Source organism: Aptenodytes patagonicus, chromosome 11, assembly GCF_965638725.1.
Source record: "Aptenodytes patagonicus chromosome 11, bAptPat1.pri.cur, whole genome shotgun sequence".
Classification (NCBI taxonomy): domain Eukaryota; kingdom Metazoa; phylum Chordata; class Aves; order Sphenisciformes; family Spheniscidae; genus Aptenodytes; species Aptenodytes patagonicus.
This window is the reverse complement of record NC_134959.1, coordinates 2692531-2718097: the sequence shown is the minus strand read 5'-3', so window position 1 is coordinate 2718097 and position 25567 is coordinate 2692531. Positions and strand designations below refer to the sequence as shown.

The following is a 25567-nucleotide window of genomic DNA, read 5'->3' as shown; positions in this document are numbered from 1 at the left end:
TCTGGGAAAACCAGATCTAGTTGGGGATAGGCTCAGGGACAGCAGCGTGGCTGTGTCGTGGTCGGCCACCACGCCACGATCACCCTGGCACCTGTAATCGTCCATCCAGCCCCTTCATCTGGTATTCCCACAATCGTCTTCTTTATTTGGCTGCCAACGTGGCTTTTGGCAATTTTCGGAGCCTCCTGAAGCCCGTCTTAAACCCTTTAATAACCAAGATGGCCCTTTCTGACCAAACCCTCCACTCCAGCCATAGGGCAGCAAGACAGGCTACGGGCACACCACAAAACCTAAATCAGGTCACGAACAGAAGATGTAACACGTGGCTGCATTTTTAGTGTAGAAACTACCCCCTTGTCAGGCACAAAGGTGCTGTTCCTAAAATAATACTCATTTTAAAACCACGCGCTATCCTGATAGCCCTGCACTAGCACTTGTCACTAGTAAATCTCATTCTTCTCTCTGCTTCCTCAGCAGATTGTCATTAGTGATTTCTTTTTCACCAGGTACCGTTAAACATGCTGTTATTTTAAATACCTACTGTAGTAGGAGCAGCATCCCGCGTTGGTCGGGGATGTATCGCACCTTGGTGCGTGCACAGGCATTAGCCTCTGGTCTCTATACCCCATTTAACTCCACGGAAGGAATAGCTGGCCATTAGTTACCATGCCAATTAACATGTAAAACTACTGTAACCATGTAAAACTACTGAGAAAACAACAGAAGGGGGCTGGAATGTCTTTTTTTCTCTGCCAAAATTTTCATATGCGTTTAAGCAACTTCAGTTGTAGTGTTTTTCTTGGAAAGTTTGGGGGTTTCCACCCAAAGTCTCTCTCCATGAAACAAATGGGAGTTTGTAGTTGCCAAAAAATGCAGTACCTGAAGCATGGAATTTTTAGGGGGAAAAAAAAAAAACCCAACCCCCCCGATGTATAATGTTCTCGCATTCATGAAGGACCCGGTGTAGTTTGAAAAGACATCTTCAACTGAAAAAAATGCTTCAGTGGGAAAATTTCCACCCACTGTGGTTGCATCTCTTCCCTCCAGCTCTGAGAGAGAGGAAGGTTTTCTTCCAGACGAGGGTGGTGATGTGTTTCAATGGATGGACAAGAAAATGCATCGATAGAGAAAAAAAAAAGCCTGAGTGGGAAGACGCAGTCTGAAACTTCCTACTAGGTGGGCAACCGAGGCAGGTACTGAGCGTAACCGTCCCTTCCAGTGGGGATGCACGTGCCTAAATCCCGCAGGTTTCCATCGCCAGGCTTTATACAGCTCTTTTTATTTCCTTGGAGTCCGGGCCGAGCCAGGACTCGAATCTGAGCCGATAGTCTTGGCTCAAAACTAGAACTCCAGTAACGCCGGCGGCGATGGCAGGATGCAAATACGAGCCGGTGCGCCTGGCAGTCCTACCGGAGATTTACCGGAGGAACCGTGTTTTCATACATTGCACAGATTTTGCTTTATGGGCATTTGTGAGCATCTTTTTAATTTCTGTTAAATAGAGCTCCCCCTTTAATACTTGTGTATTAATACACTCGTGCATTAATATAAATACATACATATATGCATGCACACAGACCCGCACAGACACCCCGATGCTGCGAATAGTTGGCACGCTTAGAAACAAGGGGGTGCATCGCCGGACTAGGACCCCGTGTGCTCCAGAGGCACGAAGCGAGCCGTCGCCACTGCCTGGGGAAGGTTTCGCATCTTCAGCAATCCCTGGAAAAAAATAACCTGCGGACAGGACTGGCGAGGGGCTCCTGCTGTCTTGCACCTTCCCGACGGATAGGCAGGACCCCGATGAGACGCTGTGTTGAAGGGAGGGGACCGAGGTGCGCAGCAGCCCAGCCGGGAGGGGATACAGCCCGGACCGCTGCCATAAACCCTGAGCGGCAGCACGGCAGCACGGCCTTTTCATGAATAAATAATTTGTGTTGCAGTTGCAGTGTGCTGGACCCAGCACGGAGCAAAGTCTGCCCGGAGACTTGGCGTTGGCGGCGCTGAACAAGGCGTTTGGCCCTTTCCCGTTGTCCCCCCCACCCACCCACCTGCAAATGGGGACCCCCGGGTCTGGCAGGCGACGGCCGCCCCTCGTCGCATTGAAGAAGCAGCGGGAGAGCGGCGGGAGCAGGGCGGGGGAGAGATGAAGGGATAAATAAAAATCCGGGAGCATCCCGGAGCCGCGGCGAGGTGGTGGGGGGCTGCGGGGGGCTGCGGCCTTGCTGGGGCGGGAGGCGAAGGCGACGCAGTTCCTGTCTCTTTAAATCCACCCTGAGCCAGGAGCTGGGAGATGAGGCAGAGCAGAAAGCTCAGGATCCCTGCTCATTAATAAGCAGGATTTATCCCCGTAGGGAGCCGGGAAGGAGGGGGGAGGCCGTGGGGAGAGCGGGGTGAGCGGAGGCCCTCTGCCCCCCCCCCTCCCCCGACCCCCAGCCCCTCACCCCGGCATCCAACCTCGCTCCGAGCATCCTCCGGCCAAGATGTGGGATCCGCCGGGCGAGGCGAGCGGGTACCCCCGGGAGTGAGGTTTGCTGGGGGCGGAGGGGAGGGGGGGGGGGGGGGCGGGATAACGGAGGCGATGGCGGGTTTTTAGGGCGCGGGGTGCGTGCGCGTTGCGAGGGCCGGAACGGGAGAGGCTGGGGGAGCCGAGCGGGAGGGCGGCAGAGGCACCGCATTGCTGCTGAGCCGCCCGCCCGGCCGCCGCCGCCGCGCCCGGCCCCGCCATGCCGCCGCTCCCGCCGCTCCCCCCGGCCCTGCGCCGGAGCCAGGCCGGGCGGCCGGGCAGCCTGAGGTGGAGGTCACAGCGGGGGCTCTGAGGCGTCCTCCCCTCCGGGGTGCGCTGGGCTGCGGAGCCCGGATTTGGTTTTATTTTTCCTTTTCCTTCTCTTGGCATTTGGCCTCTTTTTTTTTTTTTTTTTTTCCCCTTCTCTTTTCCCCCCACCCCCGTTCCCTGCCTTGGATGGTTTTTAGGTGGAGTCGTTTGCACCAAAACCCAATAGCTGCTGCTGTTCTTGCTGCTATTTTTTTTTTTTTTTTTTTTAATGATACTGTTTCCACAGCAGGGGAAGAGAGAACTGATCCTGAACATACTCCCAGAGAATGAATAATCACAAGAAACTGGCTTAAGCAGCTCGCTGGATCTGGTGCATGATTTCGATTGAGTTTGATTTGATTTGATTTTTTTTATTTTTGATTTTTTCCCCAAGTCATCGTTCGCATTTTATTTTCTGCATTTCTTTTTTTTTTTTTTTTTTTTTTTTCACCTTTTGGGGGATTTGCAAACCGAATTACATGCATGTCCAGTGGGGGAAGGTTTAATTTTGACGATGGAGGGTCGTACTGTGGAGGCTGGGAGGACGGAAAGGCTCATGGCCACGGAATCTGTACCGGCCCGAAGGGTCAAGGTGAATATTCGGGCTCCTGGAGTCACGGCTTTGAGGTGCTGGGGGTCTACACTTGGCCCAGCGGCAACACTTACCAGGGCACCTGGGCGCAGGGCAAGCGCCATGGCATTGGCATGGAGAGCAAGGGGAAGTGGGTGTACAAAGGAGAGTGGACCCATGGATTTAAGGGACGGTACGGGGTCCGAGAATGCACTGGAAATGGGGCCAAGTACGAAGGCACCTGGAGCAATGGATTACAGGATGGCTACGGGACAGAGACCTACTCGGATGGAGGTAGGTGCTGCATTGATACCTTCCCGGCCGGGGCGGGCGGTGGTGTAGGGGTACAAGCCTCCGACCGGGGACCCCGGTTTTGGGCTGGAGCCTGTGAGTTTGCAACCTGCTAGCTTGGAGTGAGGGATGCTCATACCCCGCAGGAGATAAGGAACCAGCCCAGCACGGCATCAGCCCAGCCCTTTGCCACAGGTAGCCCCATATGTTCAGTGGGTCTCTGGGCGCCGGGTCCTCCCCCTCCTCGGCCAGGCTTTTTGGGGAGGGGAGCTGGCTGCGCTGGTGGGGGGACGCCCGGCTCTTGCCCGGGGGGGGGTTGGAGGATGGGGTGGGCCAAGCCGTTGGGAGACGACCCAAGTTGCACATGGGATTCGCAGTTCTGACTGCACCACTGGAACCTGTAGGATTTGCATCGAAGCAACCCGGGCCAGAGGGGAGGAGAGCGGGAGGAGGGGTCCAGGGCAAGATGGGTGCAGCTCTAGCGCTGCAAATGCTTCCAGCGAGGGGCTGGGGTCTTTGCAAGCCCTGCAGCCCCTCCAAACGCAGCCCCACGCTTAATAATACCAGGCAAAAGACAAGAGTCTTACATTCCTAGTTTATGGCTTAATGCTTAGCGTAGGGGCTCAGAGGGATCACCAAAGCTATTCTGTGCCGTCAACACGGCTTAACGAGATGTTGAGGGGAAACTAGGATTAAATGAAACCCAAGAAAACCCAATTGGAGCGATCAAAAAAAAAAAAAATTGCTGGACTAATAAGCTTTAAGGCCGAACTAGGAGAAACAGCTGGTGCTGTGCTGTAAGTGGCTGTATCATCCTCTCTCAGGTTTTGTGGCTACTTCCATCTAAACTGCCACCATAATACGAGGCAGGCCTACCTGCCGGCAGCCGGGGGCATTCGGCAGCTCTGCCCCGTTGTTTTGCTGGCAAATGTGTCCATCTAAAGCAGGCTTTTTTTTTTTTTTTTTTTTTGGTAAGACATCATTGTTTTGCAGGACTGCTACGTTAAGGAAATTGCAGCGTTGATGAGCTCCATCGCAGCCTTCCTGAAAGGTGCTGCAAGACCTTTCTCTAGAAAACCCAGTTTGCTGCTTTGTGATTATACAGGGAGGCAAGATTAAACGTTACCTGCAGCCGCTCTTTTATGCTCTCAAAGGGAGAGGTGGAACGATCTCTTGATTTTTTTAATGATAATTTTGTGCTGGTGGCTTTCTCCTAAAGGAAAATATAGCTGCAACCTTTTGTTTCAGCTGCCTGGAATTATGCTGGGGTCTGAGCTGGAATCTGCCGAGTGTGTGTTTGCAAGCCATCGATAAATCCCAGCAGTCCTTCAGCTGAGAATAAAGCTTGGTCAGAGAATAATCGCGGTCTCCCACGTTCAGAGCGGTCAGGAGGGGATGTGGGGGGGTTTCTGCGTGCTCCCGACGCGAGTGCCATCGCCCTGCTCCCCTCCTGGCACCCAGCCCCTGCCGGGGAGGTTTGCAGGAAGGCAGACAGAAGTCTCGACAAACTACAGGTCTCCGAGGGCTGGGTGTTGCAGGGCTGGCCCTGTCCCCGGGCACGCACGTGCCCCCACCCCGGCACGCTCCCCATCAACTGCAGCATGGCGGCTTTTTGGGAAACCTGGGGAGCATCTCCAAATTGGGGTGGCTTACCAGCAGTTTCACCGTTCCTGAGAACCTACCAGAAGCAAAAAGCTTTTTCTCCCATCTTGTCAGGCCAGCCCGGCTCCTCGGTGTTTGGGGACCAAAAGAGCTGTACTGCATGTTTGTCATTTTAGGAGGAGGTAAGAGGATCAGGAGGAGACAAGGGCAGGGTCTGTAGCACAATGCTCCCCCCCCCCGCAGGGACTCAGCAAACCGTCCTAGGAGGAGGGGGCGGCTGTGCTGGGGAAATGCAGAGCGATGGTACCCGCGGCCAAGCCCATCCTGCTGCCGGGAGCAGGGATGGGCCACGCACGCTCCCACCAGGCTCCTCCACACCAGCTTTCCCCCCCATTTCGGTTGGGCAGTCACCGTGGAGTGACTGAACCCGGCTGAAATTGCACTTTCACCAACTTGGCAAGTACCCAGAGGCCCCGGCCCTTTCCCAGTTGCCTTGTCTCCGTTCTGGGTGGAAAACACCAAAGTTGGGCATCTCCAGCCTTTTGGACACCGAACCTTAATGAACTTTGTGCGTTTGGATACAAGAAGCTGATGTGTGCAGGAGCTCTGCTGGAAGGGTGGCTGCGTAGCTATTGCACAGGGGAGGCAACTGTTGGGAAGGATGTTTCTCATTAATCTATTCAAGTTATTACCTTCATCAAACTGAAGTATCCTAGAATCCTCGCCCCAGCATCTGTCACTTGCCACCCACAGATAAATATTCATCCCTTGCATATTTTTTTTTTAGCACATCAACCAGGGCTAGGGGATGGGTCCCTAACTGCGCGCAGCGAGGCTCAGGAAGCGAGATGCCCCAGAATCCATGGGTTTCACTCCAATTTTACCATTTCCTTGCACAATAGTGGGTAAGGGCAAGTCTCGACACTCCACCAACCGTTGCCGGCGCTATCTTGGGGTGCAATATTTTGTGTGACTGATGCACATGCGTTGATGCGTTGGGCTTGGACGTAGGGTATGGCATGCGATGGCCTGAGCCGCGTTGCCACCCCCCCCGCCGTCCTGGCTCTGCTCGCCGCCCCGGGTACCATCCCCCCCCACCCCCCACGCCGGGTGCTCACGCCTGCCACGCGCACACGCATGCACGCTTCCCCCACATGCAGCTTGCAGATCTTGCACCTCCCACGCGGACACACTCATCGCCATGCACACACGCCTCTCCTCCCCACGCCGAGACGCCGCTTCGCCCCTCCGCTCGCATACCCACACGCACGTGGTCTGCCCCCAGCCCAGCGCCAGCGCTCTCTGACCCATGCACGAGCCGGATGAATGCAAACCGCCTTCCCTGAGCCGTGCGGATATGTGTCCATCAATGCAAACCTATTGCACAGAGCCCAAATAAGCAAATGCAGCCTCGCTGTTCCCCTAGGAGCCCACACTTTGCCAAATCTCCCTGGCACCGCTGCGCGCCCGACCCACAGTCCTGCACCTGCGGCACACGCATGCACCGTCCTGTCTTTCCCCTGCACGCATGTACTCACTCAGACCCCCCACAAACCACGATACTGCTGACATGTCCTTATCTTTCTGCCAAAAATCCCTGCCACCTCCTGCCCTCATCCAGAAGCACCCTGATATTACGTAAACCAGGCTTCTGAGGATTGCTTCAGTTGGCTGCTGGAGTTGCACCACTCGTTTGCTGGGCCTGATTCAGCCCGGCTCCAGAGCGGGAGCAGGATTGCTCCCTTGCTTCAGGTGAAAGGGGCTGCATCCACCTGGGTCAGCACCCATGTGAGCCGGAGCCGCTGCCATCGCCCTTGCTGGAGCTGGTGGAACCTCCCTGGAGCAGAGGGTTGGAGACCTCCTCCCATTGGAGACCCTCTCCCGAGCAGGTCTGGAGATCAGGATACATCTCAGCTGGTTCCTGCCTTTCTGTAATTCCACAGACGCTCTGGAAATACTCGGTGATTTTATCCTGGGTACAGTTTGAGTTGTAACTGCAGGCTTGCCATGGGAATCCTAGGGCTGTGCATGGGGTTTGGGTTTTGCTGCTGAAACCGTGGTTGTGGGGGTGGGTAAGATGGGGTGGATGAAGGAAGCCCCAAATCTGCTTTTGCCTTTTCCATCACTGCCAAAGCTGTTTTTCTCCTCCCTCCACCTCTCCCCAGCTCAGCATTTGGGATCCGAGACCGGACAGGGGCTCGGGGAGGGGACCAGCCCCTCTCTCGGGTCCCCGCTGCCCGGCCAGCCCTTGGGGAACGGCTCGTGGCGGTTCCCCGGACTGGAGGTGTTCGTGGTGCATCGGGGCCGTGCCGGGTCCCTCCTGCTGCCACCCCCTCGCCCCATCCCGGGTGCCCACGTGCTCCATGCAGCCTCGTTTCTCGAGAGGGCTACCCCAAAACGGACGGGCAGTCACATCGCGGTGTTCATCTTGTGTAATCCTCCGTGCCCACTCACCTAAATGAATCATCCCTTTGATAGGTGAGTGAAATATAATTAGTGTTTTCATTGTTAGCACCGTGTGAGTAGGCAAGTGGGTTTTCTTGGCCTGGGCTGGGAAATTTTCATGCTTTGCAAGCGATGGGAAGAGGGAAGTGGTGCGGTGGGAGCTGCTGGCGTGGGCTCTCTCGCAGCCTGTCCTGCCTGGGCAGGAGCCGTGGCGGCTTTGTGCCCCGCTTTCCCCACCTCTGCAGTGGCACCGGTGACACCTCCAGCCACTCTCTTAGCAGGTGCTCCAGGAGCTACCAGCCAAACGGCTTTGAAGTGCTTGAGGAGATGAAAACCATGAAATATTTTGCAAAAGCAGGCCCCTTGCCCCCGTAAAGGGTCGCTCCGGGGGGATGGACCCGGGGATGCCACAGGGGGACCTGCCTGTCCGGGAAGGGGCCGCAGCCTCCTCGCCTGAGCCGAGAAGTGGGTTTGGATGAACCACCACCGGCCGGTGCCACTATGGGCAGCGGCATCACCGAGGGCTGCCTCGTGCCTCTCTCCATACCGGGGTTTTTCACGGGTTCACTCTACAGCTGCAGGGAACCAACTAGCGAGGGCAAATTTCCATGTGATCTATTCATAGCGCAGGTGTCAGAATTACCTTAGAAGTATCAGCTCTCGTCTTATTTTGCTGCCGGGAAGGAATTGTTGATGCACTTTAAATAGTGGGTGGAAACAAGCAAATACAAATGCACCCTGATCCCCGATCCTCCGGGTTCCTGCAGAATCCAGACACGGCCCTAGCTGGTCCTAACAACCCCCCTAAGAACCTGCTAATTAAAAAAGCAAGCTATGAACTTTGTTTATGAAGCACCTTGCTGTCTCGATTTGGTACAGAAGGTGCTTGCAGTGCAACAGTGGTTCTAGGAGAGCAATAACTGAAACATCAGGGCCCGCCGAACATAGAAAAATGAATCAAAATACTAAATGAAGATTCTGACCAGCATCATTAAAAATAAATGATATGAACTCATGGTAATTACTTATCTCACTGGAACATGCTGCTTAGTTTCAAGTACAGCTCAGGACAGAGGAAGAAGGATTTTCACCCCGGGGAAAAGTACGTGAGAGAGAAATTGCCAGACAGGCTTAGACCCTCACCCCATCTTCTCGAGTATTTTATCCAGCGCGTGATGCTCCAGGGGATGGTGTAGGACCCCAGCCTTGGGGCAGTCGGACCCCCTTACATGCCTCTCCCTGACCCATAATAGAAGGTGACTTAAGTCCTGAAGCACAATTTTAATATCCTTTCACTGGGGATGCCGGGGTGGGTTTCTCACGGCTTTTAATGCAAATCTCAGGATATTTGCATGTGGTTTGATATCCCATGGGGCTCCTCGTGGTTGGGTGACATCTGCTTCTGTAGCTGAACATTTTTTTTCCTTGAAGCTCCAGCTTGTGGAATCATGTGATTTTGCAAGATTTTCGGCTTCATTTTTGAAGCAAGGTTTCCACCCAGACTATTGCAGAAAAGTCATTCTTACAGGCTTGGAAAGCAGCAGACGAGAGCTAAAAATGCCTTCTGTTTAAAAATGCCTTGATTTTAAAATGAACCTGATTAATTTTGAATGCTTTGAGTCAGGTAATGCCGATGTAGATGAATGATCTGTATTAATGTAGGCATGACTTGAAGATACAGAAGCCGGGCAGGATGGCGTTGGTGATGGCCTTATAGGGGGCAACACTGTGGTTTAGCATCTGTCTTGTGAGATTTTGCAGTTTCTGCCTGTTTGGGGTCTGGCTTTGGCATTAACTGAAGTCCTGACCAAGAAAGGATTTTTTTTTGCAGGAGTTTGCAATAGTTACAGGAGAGTCTTAACGCTAGTTTGCCCCTGCAATAAGCTGTTTAACTTACAACTGAAGTATTTGTTAACAAAAAGGGGGAGCTTGGAGAAGAAAGCCACTTGAATGGCAAGTGTTTATATTTTGGCGTTTGATATTGGCTTTTCAAAGACATATTCTGGCCTTTGAATCCAAAAATCCTTAAAAATTGCAATTGATGCATAAGCATTCCCTTAGAACAGCCGCTCCTTTCCCAAAATTATTCCCTGAAGAGGTTCCACTTATTCTTTACATACAGCAGAGCGTCATGAATTTTCATGAATGAGTGAACAGCCAGAGCAAGGTCCCTAATTTTGCAGATATTCGCACCAAGATGATCACTATAAAGATATGATTTCCTGCTCAGGGCGTCACTTTGGGTCTGCAAGGTGTTTCCGTGGGCTGAATAAGGGATTGATCATTTATTTCAAAGGAAATAAATAACCCTGCTCTCGCCTCGTCCCGTCCTGCGCCATCCCCGCTCCTGGAGCAGCCTCGTATCCCCAATCCATGGGGAGCTCAGCCGCATGGGATGAGGCTGAGCATCTCCCACACCTCGCAAGGGATGCAGCCCCCCAAAACCCGGCGCCGGCACACAGCGCCGTTTGTGAGTGCCGGAGAATTAGCCCTTACTCCTGTGAGCTCAGCTGAGAAATGGGGTGAGATCACAGAGTTTGCGATGAGGATTAGAGCGCTGGGGGATTAACAGACTAAGCATCAGCCCGATTTCACTCAGCTTTGTGAGAGGAGCACATTAGCTGTAATAAAGGTGCTGAGCGATATGTTAATGTTTCGCATCCCTCGTGCTAAAGCCTTATCCCAGTTTTGACCCCAGTCAGTGGCCGAATCCGCAGGGATTCAGCTACCCTGGGCAACATTACGGGCCCCGTTTCAGCCAGGGGATGATGCTCCCTTGACCTTCCATGGCTCTGGCGGACCCGGCGCTTCCCATTCCCAGGAAGACTAGAAATTTCTTTCTTCGGTTCTTTCCTTTTGAAAAGCTGTATTTCCCCTGACTCCAGGACCTGGCGCTTTAAGAAAAATCACAACCGGCCTGAGACGCATTATGAGCCCCATCAGAATTAGCGATGCCAAGATTTTATTGTCATTATAATGGTTTGAAGCATTTCTCCGAATGCTGGCTGGAAAAGGCAATTACTAACGAACGCAAACACGCTTGGGGAAGCAGGAGGTACAGAAGCAATGAGAGGAAAGAGGGAGGGGGTGCTCAGGACAGACTTGCGTTTTCCTGCACACGGTGGAGAGCAAATTGAGTTTTTCCCCTTTGAAGCAAATAGCCAAAATGCCTCGGAAGCCGTTGTCAGGCGAGACCGAACGTAGTCGTGTGACTGGGGGGATGCTCCTCTCGCAGATGTTATCCGAGCTGAATTTCCATACGTGATTTTTCTGGAGTGGCTTCTCCTTAATATTATAAGGGCACATATCCATCACTGGCCAGTCCCTGTGGAAAATGGCTTAATTCCTGCGGCTGGGGTTATCTTCAGACGTAGGACATCAGCTTCGGGGCTTTGCCCCATTCCCTGCCCTGCCGTAGTTTTGCTGTAGGCTGTGCAAAGCCACTTCATGCCCGCAGGAGGAGGCACACACCTCGTTTTGTTGGAGGAGCTCTTCCTCCGTCTCGCTCTCTGCCTCAGTTTCCCATCTGTTAGTGCAAATATCGGCAGTCTTTGCAATATGACGCACATTAACGTTTGCCCATGAGGGAAGTAGCTTCATTCTGCTGCTTGCCTGATTGCAAAGTATCTTTGGGGCCAGGCATCATGGCAATGAGAATATAAAGGACCCCCCATGTTTTGGATGGGGCTCATATCCCCCAGATGAGCATTCTCGCCACATGTGAACCTGACTTTCAGATGATTTTCCCTATGGAGAACGCTTGAGCAATCCCTGTTCTGTGGTATTTCTGCCAGAGTTACTTTACGTTGTTATTTGCACCCGCAGAGGAGGAGGCAGATTCCCTGGCTGTGGCGTGAGGCTGTATAAATCCATCTCCTCCCGCCAGCCCCCGGCTCTTGCTCCTGCAGAGGTGCCCAGCGAGGTGCTGGCTCTGCCAGGGCCAGCCCTGCACCCCTCTCTACTTGGCTGCAAAGTGATCTCCTACGGTACATCATCCAAACCCAACAACTCCACTGGTTTGTTTCCTTAGATGGAGGGTCCCTGCCTTTTAGCTTTTAAAAGTACAAGCTAACCATGCTGATATGAGCTGCAGACTTGTAATGTTTTATTATTTGTTGAGCCCCAGCAACAGACTTAATGCTACCCAGCACCCAGGCAGTAGCAAAGCAGCCCATGACAGCTCTGCTCTAGTCTTCTCCTCTCTTCTCTCTGCTCTGCCCTTCTCCCTTCTCAGTTCCCTCTTCCCCTTCTCTCCTCCTCAGATGCCTGGACCCCACTGTGCCCATCGCGTATGTATGTATCCAGCCTCACATTAAGCAATATGACTAACATCCATCACGTGTTCGTGCCTGCAGATTATATTTGCATACTCAAAAATCCGTACTTTATTTCTTCCCCTGTGTAAGCAGTTACCAGAGCATATTTTTGGCAAATTAGCAGCCACAGCAGAAGCATCTGACTGTGTTTTTAGCATGGCTTGGTGATGGTCAGAGGCATGGAGAGCCTTGGCAGGGCTGGGCGGAGGTAATTTGCCGCTGGTGCCATATCCATGCGGCGCTGCCCACAGGCACCATCACTGATTCCCACCTTTTACGGTGGGCAATGCTGGCAGCAAGTCGTAGCCCTCCATGTCATGCCAGTGTGGGATTTAGGTGAGCATCTGGGGGACGATTGCTGCTCTCCAACCGGCAGCTGGGGACGGGGCAGGGAATGCAAGGCACGCAGCGCGATGCCTTGTCCTGCTGCCAGGAGTGATAGTGCAGGTAGGACGGCTCTTGGGATGTCTTGGCAGCAAACGTGCACCCATATGCATGCTCAGGAGGACCCATAAATGCAGGTAGCACATTTGGGGGTCACATTTTTACCAGCAAAGCCCCCTGACTGCTGGACATCAGCCGGGGTGGCCAACAAGGATGTCCCCATCATCACACTGTCAGGACTGAGGCTGAATTAGCATCCTCCAGTCCTCTCTTTTCTCTCATACATCTTCTCTTTTGGATAGATGTTTCTGAGATGCTAAACATGATTTGTGCCTGAATCCTCCCTGGGCCTTTCTGATATCAAATAGCTGGAAAGTGCTATCTGTAAAACTTGTTCCTTGTGTTGTAATCCAAGAGACTGGCCTAATTATTGCCATCAGACATCTTTAATTAATATGCTGCAGAGTTCAGAGATAAGAGGGGAGGTGAGCATACCAAGAAGGATCCTTCACAAGATAAACTAGCAATTTGCAAGGTCTAATGACTTCTGCTTGGTTTTGAAAAGTGGACGGGCACTTCGGACGACTCAGACCTCGTTCCCAAATCTTGCTGAGTGGCGAAAGCGAGCTGGGAGGTTTGGATCACTGCCGTTGCCGAACACAGTCACCGTAACAGGCGGATCTGGCTGTGCTTCAAGGATGGGACAGAGGCTACAGAGAAACCTGCCCTTTGAAGCCTGCTGCTCCCATGTTCTGTGAAAGCCTGGGTAGCTGGGCCCGTGTTGCTGATTATTTTAGCTAACCTGGAAATACCTTGCATTAAGCCGTGACAGTAGGTTATTTGTATTTTTTTAACTCTTTTTTTTTAAACCATTTTTCTAAGCATTTGACTTTTTCCGAGGTCATGTTGTGATAAGAATAAGTATGTGTCCACAGGCCTCAAAATGCTTTACAACATCCTAAATAACTGCTTGAATTTCTCCATGCGAGAAACTGAAGGGGAGCAAGGCAGGGCAGGTCTGTGCAAACCTCCCCGTGTGCTTTACCCCGTGTGCTGGCCAAGGGCTTCGTCCTGCAGGACGCCGAACCGGCCCTCTCGGTGCGGGAAAAGCCTGTGAGCAGCCTTCAGTCCGTAAAGCTTGTACTTGGTGGTGTTCCTGGACTGGAGGCAGAGGGCTCAGCAGCCTGCAAAATGCCAGATCCTTGGGTACGGGGGGAGGGAGGACAGAAAATGCAGCCGTTCCAACCCAAAAAATCCTGACTTCTGTCTCCTTCCAACGCCATGGTGAAGATGGATCAGGTTTATAGCCAAGTGAACGATCCCACCTTCGGTCAAGGGAAGCCCCACGTGCGTTGCTGGGCTGTGAGCAGCCCATCATCCTCCCTTGGGGCTTCCCCCTGTATCGTTCAAAATCCGCCTATTGCTCTGGCGTGCCCTAAGGTGCTGCTTATTTGTCTGAAAGCCGGAGTCCCCTGGGCGTCGTTGTTGGTCTTCGCCATCTCTCCGTAAGCAGGAGAGGACTGCGGGTGGCAGGCGGCCCCTCGGCTCAGGGCAGCAAGAGGCAAAGCCGGGCTCTTTCCACCCTGTGGCACTTCCCACCTTCACCTGCTGAGTGCAGCTCTGTAGGCCACCTCCATCTGGGCCAGAAAGGCCATTTTCTAGATGTTCCAGGTCTCTTCTCCCTCTCCATTTCACTCTTGTGTGCGAAAGGCACCTGGTACGGAGACAAATGGCATCAATGAAGTGACTCTTCTTCTTGCTCGAGGTTTCAAGCTGGTGTGCTGCATGTGGGAAGAGCAAGCCATGAGTTGGTTGCCTCTTCCCAGCCATGGTGAAGACCTCGTCCGCAAGAGCAAGCAGCTCCCCCCGCGGTCCTGGGCCCACGAGCACCCACGCGAGCCCCGCTGCAGTGGCTGTACCCCAGGGAGATGAGCTGGAGCTGGAGCTGGGTCTCCTCCTTCCCTGCTCCCCAGGAAAAAAACCAAAAACTGGCAAAGCCAAGGAAATGAACGGAAACCCGTCATTCTTCCTGGTGTCTGTAATGCCTCCGATCCTTCCAGAGCACTTTGAAATAGGAGCTAGTCTTCCCAATACCCACCTGAAAAGCTGGAGCGCTGCTGCATTATCCCTGTTTCCAGCAGGGAATGTGGAGGCGATGAGGCTGCGCCCGGCTGGCTCGCCACCGGCTTTGCACGGGGTCCCGCTCACCTCCCCATTTCTACAAGGTACAAACCAGGGCGAACCCTGATTTCAGGGATTTTGGCATTATGGGGACAACAGGAGCAGCCCTGCAGACTCTCTGCTCTCTTCCCAGAATGAATTTTAGCCTCCTGAGCCAAATGCTGAGAAAGTGCTGAATAACTGCAACAAATTAGATTACTTTTTGGTACTTGTCATTTCTCAAAACATATGATCTTCTGCTGGAGCATCAGGAATGATGCTTTGGAGGCCAGTGGCTTCCCACTTTCTGCTTTCAGCCTGGCTGGCTCCAGCCAAGGATGGGGCTCTGCATGGTCCTCAAGACAATGGAAATTCCTGCAGGAGTTTTAAAAGCCGTTTGGAAACAACCCAGCCTTGCTCCAAGGGGAGCCAGCCAAAAAAAAACCCCACCCCAGGCTTAAGAACACAAGTGAAAGTGGCCAGCAACCGCATTGCCCATTTTCTTCTCTCCATGTTTCCACCCCATCCCGACTTTCCTCGTCTTTCTTGCGAGCCTGTCTCCTTTCTCACACTCCATCTGCTCTTTCCGAAAGAGGAATATTCTCACTGATCCATCTTTCAGGATGACTTCAGTTATTTTCTCCCAGCCTCAGGTTATGCCCTCTCCTTATCTCTGCTCTATACCTGTGCACGCGCGTGGCCACATCCCCACCCTTCTTGGCATCACCTTTATCTTGGCCAAATCCTGCTGGAGCAATTACACCAGGAGTCAAGAAATCTTCCCCGGGGTAAAACCGCAGCGAGCGAGAGCACAACCTGCTTATTCCCTCGGGCTCTGATTTTGCTGCCATTACGATGAATGGCAAAATTCCCATTCCCAGGGCGGAATCAGGCCCTCTTTTCAGCAGGATCATGGTGGTGGCTGAGATTTCTTGGCTTGGCTGTCCAGTTCTCTCCTATCATGCATCTGCTTTTGTCCACGACTTCCACCCAGCCCTAGCGCTGGCCGCACAGCTCAGCTGCCTGCAGCTGCCTGCACGATGCTGCCCTGACCACGTAATGGATGCTGAATTTTCCCTGATGCAATCACTCCATTAATCTCATGCAATTAATGCTTCGGGAAGCCTTTTGCAAATATTGATAGTAAGGAGAGAGCTACAACACAGAAATGGTTGCTGCTTTGGTTGTATTACCATAGTAAGTCACAAATTACCTAGCTCAGGAGGATTTTCTTTCTGTGTCCAAGACTTTTTTGGCTGCTTTTGTCCTTTTTGCCCAGTGCAAAAGGGCCACACGGAAGGGGGGATGGATATTTGTGGCATCCTGAAGGCATCCATAAGAGTGACCTGCATGGCTGGGGGGAAGAGGTTGGCACATTTGCCTCCCCAGCAATTCCCTTCCATCATGGTGGCTTTGCCTCTTTTCCATAGTGCCCCGGCTTGGGCAATGCAATCAGCTTGTGGCCAGGATTGCAGTAGTCTTGGCTTGCTCCCTGCTTCCCATCCCAGCGGAGGCACGTTCCCCTCTTGTGCACAGTTAAAGAGGGTGTCTGCTCTTCTGCCCCGACCCTGGGAGGTCCTCAGTTCCCTACGTTTGCACTGAAGTCCTTGAGGACCTCCGTTCAGCACCTCAGCAGATCAGTCTGGGGACTTTTTGCATCAGACGTGCTCGTCCTGTTACACCCAGCCCCATCCAACAGTCCCCACTGCACGGGCTTCCCATTGCACGCTCCCTTTTCAGCTCCCTAGCTCTGAAACAGCTCTAGCCAGTCCGTCCTGGCACGTAAAGTGGAAAATCATAAAATCTCTGCAGGGAGAAAGAGTCTCTCGGCTCCTTGTGAGATTAAGCTTTGTGCATATATCTGCAAATGGTAGGGGGGAGAGGTTAAGCTGAGCAGTGCAAGGGGAGGAGGTGACAGTGCTTAGCAATGCAGATCAGATGGCTCTGAGACCTTCCAGTATTCATGGCCAAATCCTGGGATATTTAGGGGTTTAAAACATAATGAAGTTAGATGAAGGAAGGAGTGCTGTTTGGGCGAGGAAGGACGGATGAACTCAGCTCCCTGGAAGGAAGCTCTTTGATCTGCTGGTGGCCATGAAGGTGGCCAGATGTCTTGGTGGCCATAGGGGAGGTGACTGTGCCCTCCTAGGCAATCCCCAGAGGCGAGCCATGCTGCTTTCCCACAGGGAAGCAATCGGGAGAGCAATGACACCCATGAAAGCAGACTTGGGGTGTGGGTTTTGCTCTCTGCTGGGAGTTGCTCCATGATGTTGGGAGGGGAGAAGCAGGACGAGCCAGCCGGATGGGATGGCTCCTCAAGTCCTTGCATCCTCTGCTTAGAAAAATCAGCCTTGCCAGGGAAATGCAGCAATTGCTCCTGGCAGCTGTGCAATTCTAGGAGTAGGTTTTAAGGCCATGCAAAGATGACGGCTTCCCGGGCACCTCTGCCTTGCTGGAGATACACACAGGCGCTCGCTGCAGCTGTAACCTGCTGTGACCAATTTGCCGCCTCTGCTCCAGCTGCGACGCGCTGTCACGCAGCTTTGTTCTGCTCTTTGCCACTGCCTCTGGTTTTCAGCAAAGGGCCGTGCTTGCTTTACGGTGCTTCAGTTTAATCCGGGTTTTTTTTTTTCAGCTGCAGATTTGCTAGGAGACAGGGAGGTCAAGGGACCTGCCTGGGGCCAGGGACCGAGTCAAGTGATTCAGCCAAGGGAAAAGGAGTCCAGGACTTGGGCAGGGCGGGCTATGACGGATCTCGTGCAGGACCTTTTCTCCCTGTCCCCTTGCCCACGCTGGCACCTTTCCCTGAAATGCCTTGAATCCATCTCTAGAGGCAACAGGAGGTTGAGCATGGGGTGAGGACTTCCCAAGCCATCTTGGGGGCTCCGTTTGCAGGGGTGCTCAGGGTGTTGGGGGAAATCTCTCACAGGCGGCTGTTGCCCATCACCCCCAGTAGGTTGTCCTGCCAAGATGCTCTGGGAAGGAGCCAGAAAGGGGAGCGTGATGATGCCAGGTCTGCAGGGGATGGACGGATGGCTTGGGGGGCTTTCCCCTGCCACAGGCACCATTCCAGGGTGCCACTGGGCACGGGGAGAGCTGTGGTGCACAGCATCGGTTGTTGCCTGTTCTTGGGGGCACCAAAGTGGGTTTCAGTGGGGCAAGCCAGGCTCACTGCTCAAACCCAACCAGAGGACATGTCCGATGTCTCCACCGAGCTCTTTGCTGTCCGTCTTGCCGGTTGTCCCCCATCCTTCTCCCCACTGGCACTGCCACTACCTCCTCACCCCACCCCACCAGTGCCTGCCATAATCCTAGTGCTCTGCCTCCCTCACCGGTGCTAATCCTATAAACCCTTTGTAAATCCTGCCTGCCTGGCCCTGCCTTTCCATGTCCCTTCTCCAAGGCAGTCTTCATGAGGTCCCCCAGCTTGCGGCTGGCATTTTTTTGGGGTGCACAAGGCTGTCACTCAGATAATGTAGCACCTCGGGGGGTTGCTTGCATCGGAGCACTGGGAAGGATGTCCGAGCCCAGGGGATTTGTGCAAAGTGCTGGCAGCTATTAGATAAGACAGCTGATGCACCCCAAAATGCACCCCAAAATGTGCCTGGGTGCTGGTTTCACGCTCTCGGTAAGCAGTTCGATGCTCAGCATGAGCTGCTCCAGCACGTACCCATCTCCAGAGCTACCGCTGAGCCCTGGGGACTGGGCGCTGGAAACCCCTAAGGGAGTCCTGAGGGTAGGATCGGAATGAGGGATGAAATGGAGCCAAAGGATACATAGCTGTAGGGCTGGGATCGCTCCTTGCAGCGAGAGTAGGGTTTATCTGGGATGGGGATGGGGATGGCCAGCACAGCCCATTTTAATAATCCTTTCTGCTAGGCTGTTGGAAAATGTTGAGAGGGAAAACGCTGCAGCAAGGTGGATAAGTCTCAGGGAACAATATTTTTGCAGCCAAAAGAGCCGGCTCAGGTGGACCCGATGGGTTGCTCATGTCTACAAATCACAGCCTTATTGCTAAGGGCAAAGAGCATCTTGTGCAGAGAGGGGACAGAAAGCCTCTATCAGACTGAGCCGGCGGTAATCATCTGGGCCGTTTTCATCAGGGCCGTTTCAGTTTGATTCCCACAGGGTTCGCTATTTCAGCAAGTCTATTTTAAGACTCCCTCGGCATGCAGGAGCGGGGCTGGAATGAGGGGAGGCCCCGATCCTGCGAGGTGCTGCCTGCGCCCCTCCCGGCGCGGGGCCCTGCTCTTTGCATCGCTGGCCGGGGATGGGAGGCAGCAGGGCAGCCCCGGGCTGGGACCGGCCGCAGCATCCCAGCAGCACCAGTGCCAGGCGAGGAGCCATCCTTGGGCTCATCAATCTGCCCCGGGAGGGCTTAGGTGGGCAGTGAATCACTGCATCTCGAGCTAGCCCAGAAAAGATTAAGCCGACCTAAGAATAAAAACAAGCTTTGCAGTTCAACTGGCTGGGACAAATGAGAAATTGTGCAAATCGCTGAGCTCCAGGAGGGGAAGGGATTATAAGCCCCGGGCAGATTACGTCCGCGTTTCAGTACACAGGGCGGGCGTTACGCTCCCGTTGCGCTTCCCGAGCTGGATGGGTTTCTTGTGCCTCCATTCCCAGTGCCGCGGTGAGGTCCCATGTGCGTTTCATCCCGCTAAAGACCGGTCAGGCAGCTCCAGTAAGTGCCCGTGCAAATGTAGGAGTTCAAACAGGGGCATGTTTCCGAGGGGAATAACCAAATGGATCTCTCCCCGTGAGGCCTTTATTTCTATGGAGCCACTCCTTTCCACTACACGCCGGATGAAAGGCACTATGTATATAAATAAATGCGTTGTAATATACCATCCGCTTTGATCACTGCCGGCAGCATGGATGGGATCGGAGTCTGCTCCCGGATAACAATTCCCCTACCCCGTCTCCCCGCTCCCTTCCCTTTCAAATTAGGGGTTGATCTAAGGGGCAGTTCCTCGAAGCATCGCTCCATGCTCGATGGTGCCTTGGCTGGTTTCTAATATTTCCACACTGCAGCTGGAGTGCATGCCTGCAATCCAACCAAGATGTTATTTTTTCCTCCCACAACGTGACATTACAGTCCTTGTCACGGAGATGGGACCGGGATCCAGAGCTGCACTTTGCTGCTCCTGCTAACGAAGGGCTCGCAGAGGAGTTTGATGCCGTTAGCTGTCCACAGGATGCCATGCCATGAAACCCCTCTTTGCTTTTGTCTCCTCTTCCCAGGGACATACCAGGGCCAGTGGGTCGGAGGGATGCGCCAGGGTTACGGCGTCCGGCAGAGCGTTCCCTACGGCATGGCTGCGGTTATCAGGTCACCCCTGAGGACGTCCATCAACTCCCTGCGCAGCGAGCACACCAACGGCACGGCGCTGCACCCCGACTCCTCGCCGGCGGTGGCCGGCAGCCCTGCCGTCTCCCGGGGTGGCTTCGTCCTCATGGCCCACAGCGACGCCGAGATCCTCAAGAGCAAGAAGAAGGGCATCTTCCGGCGGTCGCTGCTGAGCGGGCTCAAGCTCCGTAAGTCCGAGTCCAAGAGCTCCTTGGCCAGCCAGCGGAGCAAGCAGAGCTCTTTCCGGAGCGAAGCTGGGATGAGCACGGTCAGCTCCACCGCCAGCGACATCAACTCCACCATCAGCCTGGGCGAGGGCGAAGCCGAGCTGTCCGTCATCGAAGACGACATCGACGCCACCACCACTGAGATCTACGTCGGCGAGTGGAAGAACGACAAGCGGTCGGGCTTCGGGGTGAGCCAACGCTCGGACGGGCTGAAGTACGAGGGAGAATGGGCCAACAACAAGCGCCACGGCTACGGCTGCATGACCTTCCCCGACGGCACCAAGGAGGAGGGCAAGTACAAGCAGAACGTCCTGGTCAGCGGCAAGAGGAAGAACCTCATCCCGCTGCGGGCCAGCAAGATCCGCGAGAAGGTGGATCGGGCTGTCGAGGCGGCCGAGCGGGCGGCCACCATCGCCAAGCAGAAAGCGGAGATCGCAGCGTCCAGGTAAGGTGGTCCTCGTCCCGACGCGGCATCTCGGCAGGGGTCCAGCCCCGACAGCTGCAGTTTGATGGGAGTAGTTGGATGAGACTTTTTGCGGTAGTAGGTGCTCGGGGGGGGTATTTTAGGGAAGCTGCTGGAGGCAGGCAGAGGTTGCGGTGGGCATCTGCTGGTGCAGGGAGCGGTTGGTGCAATCTGGACCCCAAAGGGGGAGCAGGCAGCATCCTGGAAAGCCAAGCCCCTGGGCTTGCCCAAGCCTCATGGGTGGTGTTCAAAATGGGGTGGATCCAAGCCAAACTGTCCCTCTGCTAACTCTGAGTGAGCTGTGGATGCACGACCTTCCCGAACCAGCCGTCGAGGCCATGCAGGGTCACCCAGAGCGGTGCGTTCGCTGCAGCCTGTGCAGGGGGTGGTTGCACCGTGGTGGGACTGCACTTGTGGGTCATCGTGTGGGGCTCACAGGCTGATAGCTGTCACTTAGGAGGTACTGGGTTATTCACCCCGTTTCTCCCTAGCCTCTTTAATAAGCAGGATGATACCCTTAGCAGAAGAGCTCCTGAGATGCTGTTTGCCTGTATCCTCTGTCTGACTTATAGCCAAGAGGAACCATCCCAGGGTTGGCCTGTGCTGGGAGGATTCCCAGCTATTTCTGTTCCCAAAAGAGGTTTTGAGTGGAAAAGCAGTCAAATCTCTGGCTGCAGCTGATGCCTGGGGAGGGTTTGCCCTGCCTGAGGCTCTGCTAGAAAGCAGCAGAGCTTCTTTATTGCCCAAATAATCCCTACAAGCCTCAAGAAGTCCCCACTCCCCGGGCTGGCTGTAGCCATCATGGAACTGCTCAGTGATTCAGAGCAGGGACCTGATCCAGCTGAAAACCAGCAGGACCCCTCCTGGATGGGGACGGGGTCATGTCTCGTTTAGGTTGAAGTAGGGTCCAACTCCCAGCTCAAAGCAGGGCCAACTCAAGCACCTTCTAGCTGGCTCCCAAAATACGCCTGGAGCTTCGTGACTTGCAGCGAGCTCCCAGACAAGAGGTGAGCCGAGGAGGAAAGGCTCCTCTGCCGAATTCAGGGCTCTTTGTATCACTTTTTAGGGTTGGTTTAATAGAGCATGGTCATTCCTTTCTGGTTTCTGAGCAAGTGCTACGTATAGCAGCCAGGCTGGGGAAAAAGGGCTGGGGTTAGGGGAAAAACCCAGGTACCTCCTGAGTCGCCTGTGCTAGATTGTTGGGTGTGGATCATTTGTATGCAGAGTCACACTTGAAATCTTTATCAGCATGTCTGCCGATGACTTATCTGCAATGTGAATGAGACTCCCAGGCCTGCTTTGGGAGCATTTTTGGGCTTGATGATGTTTTTGAGCTGACGTTGTACCAAATTGTTGTCAAAGCTTTGGGGGGGAAAAAAAAAATCCCACTAGATTGCCAGGTAGGAAACAGACTGCAGAGCAGCGGAAAGACCAGATCTTTCCCTGTGATCTGGGGATGTGAATGCCTCGATAGAAAGGCCTGAATCCTGGAAACGTGGAGGTCTATGCCGTGGGATGCCGGGTCTGAGAACCTGAGTATCCTCCGTCTCCAGGTGGTAAGGGTCCTGGAAAGCCACGAGAGTGGGAGTTGAAAGAGATATGACCACCCCATGTTGGAAGTGCTTAATGAGCTCTTGGCATATAATGTTCCACCTTCTCATTATGAGAGAGGAGAAGGAAAAAAATCAAATCAGATAGCAATGCCAGGGCATGAATACCTTCCCCCCCTGTACCGGCTGGGGTAGCGCGGTCCCGAGCTCTGCTGGAGAGCAGCAGCAGTGCTGGGAGGGAGGATGCAGCCCGTGACCACGCGTGTGCATGGAGGAGGAGAAAAGCTGTGGGATTTGGGGACCACGCAGAGGACCCCTTTAATCATCAGTGAAGATGCAAAGAAATAAATGAATGGGAGTGCACTGCTTCGAGGATGCTCCGTCAGAGACTGAACCTGGTCCCACCAAAAAATGCTCCGTGAACAACCTGACATCTCCATCCCGCAGCCCGGCTCCCTCCGCTGTTTGCGCTCGGTCTTAACTAGTCTGTTCTTGACTAGACACATGGGGAAGAAAGCAAGCGCTTGGAACCCAGGGTTTTGCTTTTTTTGTGGCACAGCCATCGCCTCCGGTGCACGAGGGCTGCTGGTGTGTTGAAAAGCCCTTTATTGATCTGCTGCGCAGCCCATCTCTCGCTGCGTGAGCCAGGGACAGACTGACTCCAACGTGACGGGCGCTGTGCATTAGCGCTGGGTTACCAACTGCGAATGACATCCGTCCCGGGAGTTTTTGCTGCCTGTGTTAATGGCTTATGATGAGGCCCCGAAACCTATCCAAGAAGAGCCAAACCATTCGGCTACGGCCGGGTAGGATCGCAGGATTTAGGCTTTGCTGGAGACGCGGGGCAGGTGGGATTAGGCGGGCGTACAGGCTCGGCCCCAAGTCTTGGAGGGTGTCTTGGGTTTGCAATTCGGCTGCACACAGGAGAGGCCCAAGGACCTCGAAATGCAAGCGGGGAGAGCTGCTTTGTCTGAAACCTGCAGTCCTTCAGCTCAGGCTCTTCCCCTTTGCGAGGGTTTTTGCACGGACAGTCTCTCCTCGGCTGCATCCCAGCATGCAGAACCAGAAGAGAGCAAGGTTTTACAAACCTAGAACCAGCTAGAAAGGCTTTCATATAATTAGTCCGATTAATTTTAAAGCTTCTAAATGAATAAACACTCCCCTGCAGTGCCCACACCAAATTGCATCATCCAAACAGAAAGAAATGCACAAAATAGGCAGTGGGTGCCTTGGCAGAGGAATCCCGATGCTCATTTCAGTGGCTTTGGGGCTCAGGGGTGCAATATTCCCCATCTAATACCAACGTGGGCTCTGGCTTACCAGCACCTGGGGATTTTATAACAGCACTGGTGTGTGTCTGTGTATGTGTGTGTGTGTATTCTCTTCTGTCTAATAATAAGGCTGAGTTCACTCTGCAGCCTTTCCCTTGGTGGGGGAAAATATGTGCCCACCCACGTATTTCATTAAATTTGTAAGAATTCAGTATTTTTGAAAACTCTACCACTCTGTCAGATTTGGTTGGAATTGGCCAACACGTTCAAAAGTTATTAGTGTGGGAGTGATGGCATATAGATATATAAACAGCACAATCACAGAAGTAAGCCCCATTTCCTGAGGAAAGTAGGCTAAAAACATAGTGTACTGAAGACAAGTAAATTGGATTCTTAAAGTTGTTTTAGTCTGAACAGAGTACAATGTTATTTGTGACAGAGAAAAGTAAGCTCATTTAAAGAATAGTTTTTAGGTTCAGTAGATGATTCTCCTAAATTTTCTTCGATGCAATTAAAATGAAATAACACTTTCTTTCCTCTTATATCGCCCATTTGCTGAAATAGTTTGTGCGAAGTCAGTGGGCGAGAAGGGCTATGAATCAGGCCTGAAAAACTACCGTTGACATGAACTATCGGTTTTCGGAGGTACCCAGGGAGGGAGCCCTTTTTCAGCCTGTTTCAAATGAAGGCGCAGGGTGTCCTCTTTGTGCTATGGGGTGCTTCATTCCCCTCTCACATCAGCCAAGAGCCATCACTCTTTCTGCTGCTACCCTGGGAGGATGGAGGATGCACTGGAGACACCGGCTCCCATCTCATTAGTGATAACGTCGATGCCAAAGGCAAGTTGTCCATCGGCACTGGTGTGTCACGGTCAACTAAAATATAATATCCAGGCAAGAGAGGTGGGCCAGAAAGCTCACCCTCACCCCTTGGCTTTCATCACAGCCGCTGGACGTGGAGGATAGATGCACGTGGAGCATCAGGGGGAGCTCAGGACCGACTTCAGCTCTCCGCGACGGATGATGGCAGTTTTAATGCAAGGCAGACAGACCCTAATTCTCCCCAGGATTTCCTTCTGCTACCGCAGTTCAAGGTTTTGTAATTAGTGGCCGGACTACTGATGAAAGGAGGGGCCGTTACCAGTGCTAGGGATGAGAGTCCCAGAGACGGGCAGCATTTGGCAAGCGCTCAGCTCCTCTCCAGCACGAGGTTCATGGGGCCCCCTTGTTCAGCACCTTAAATAAGAGCTCCTCAGAGCCGCCAATGCCCTAGCACCCCACAGGGGATGCTGTTCTCAGGTTAGTCCTAAGTAATGCACTTCCAGGCATAATTATGGCCAAGCCATTCACCAACAATGAGAAAAATATAATTAAGCTCAATAGTCTCAGGAGGAGTTGGGCTACAAATTAGCACAGTGTCATTCAACTTCAGAAAGGGGAACTGGAGAAAAAAAGAAAGAGGAAGCGAATAAAGACAACCTGGCAGCGAGGACGGGTAAAGGAAAATGTTTGGACTCAGCATGGTTGCTCCTTCAGGATGCTGCAGTGAGGGCGAAGCATCCGTCTGCGTTTGACATACAATGGGGAGCAGGAAGGCAAGAAAAGCCCTGGAGAGCTGAACAGCAAAGTGCAGAAGGTTGTTTGAGCCAAACAGGTATTTTCTTCAGGAAAATGGAAATGCAGCCCAGGCAAAACCCACAGAAAAGAATAGATTCTGCAGTTCTGATCCCAAACATTTTAAGTTGCGGTAATGTCACTACCGGCAGTACGCCGAGCCGTAATAATGCTGCTTAATGCTCTCGCAGGCCTCTGCCTGCAGCTTTGCAATTGTACTTAGCTGCATTTGATTTAAGGTTTCTGCTGGCTTTTCTGATGCCTGAGGGAGGTGGCTGCGGGGCTCCCGCATTAGTCTTGCCCTAATCCCCGCTTCGTGCTGCTGGAGGGGCTTTCGCTGCGGATGGAGAAGGGGGAGGAGGAGGGATGTGGGTTAAGGGGAACGCTGTGGCCCCAAAAGGGTTACATGTCCCCTTCCTCGGGTCAGGATGGCGGGGACGAGCCGGCAGTGGGCTGAAGCTGAAATGGGTCACAGCTGAACCGGCTGCGGGGATGGGGCTGAGCGAATG

General features: G+C 53.4%; 1 protein-coding gene across 3 annotated transcripts in view; it reads left to right on the top strand.

Annotated features, from left to right (window-relative positions):
* Window positions 1-2458: 2458 nt before the first annotated feature.
* The window catches only part of JPH3 (junctophilin 3), a 59076-nt gene continuing 35967 nt past the window's right edge, over window positions 2459-25567 (top strand). The window contains exons 1-3 of one of the 3 annotated variants that reach the window (XM_076348966.1): window positions 2459-2529; window positions 3063-3680; window positions 19829-20606. In XM_076348966.1, coding sequence (XP_076205081.1) covers window positions 3299-3680; window positions 19829-20606 — 1160 coding nt within the window. In that variant the 5' untranslated portion in view covers window positions 2459-2529; window positions 3063-3298. Of the gene's footprint in view, window positions 2530-2739; window positions 3681-4670; window positions 4838-4925; window positions 5032-19828; window positions 20607-25567 lie in introns of those variants that run through there. The other 2 variants (XR_012996263.1, XM_076348967.1) reach the window with 2 other exon arrangements.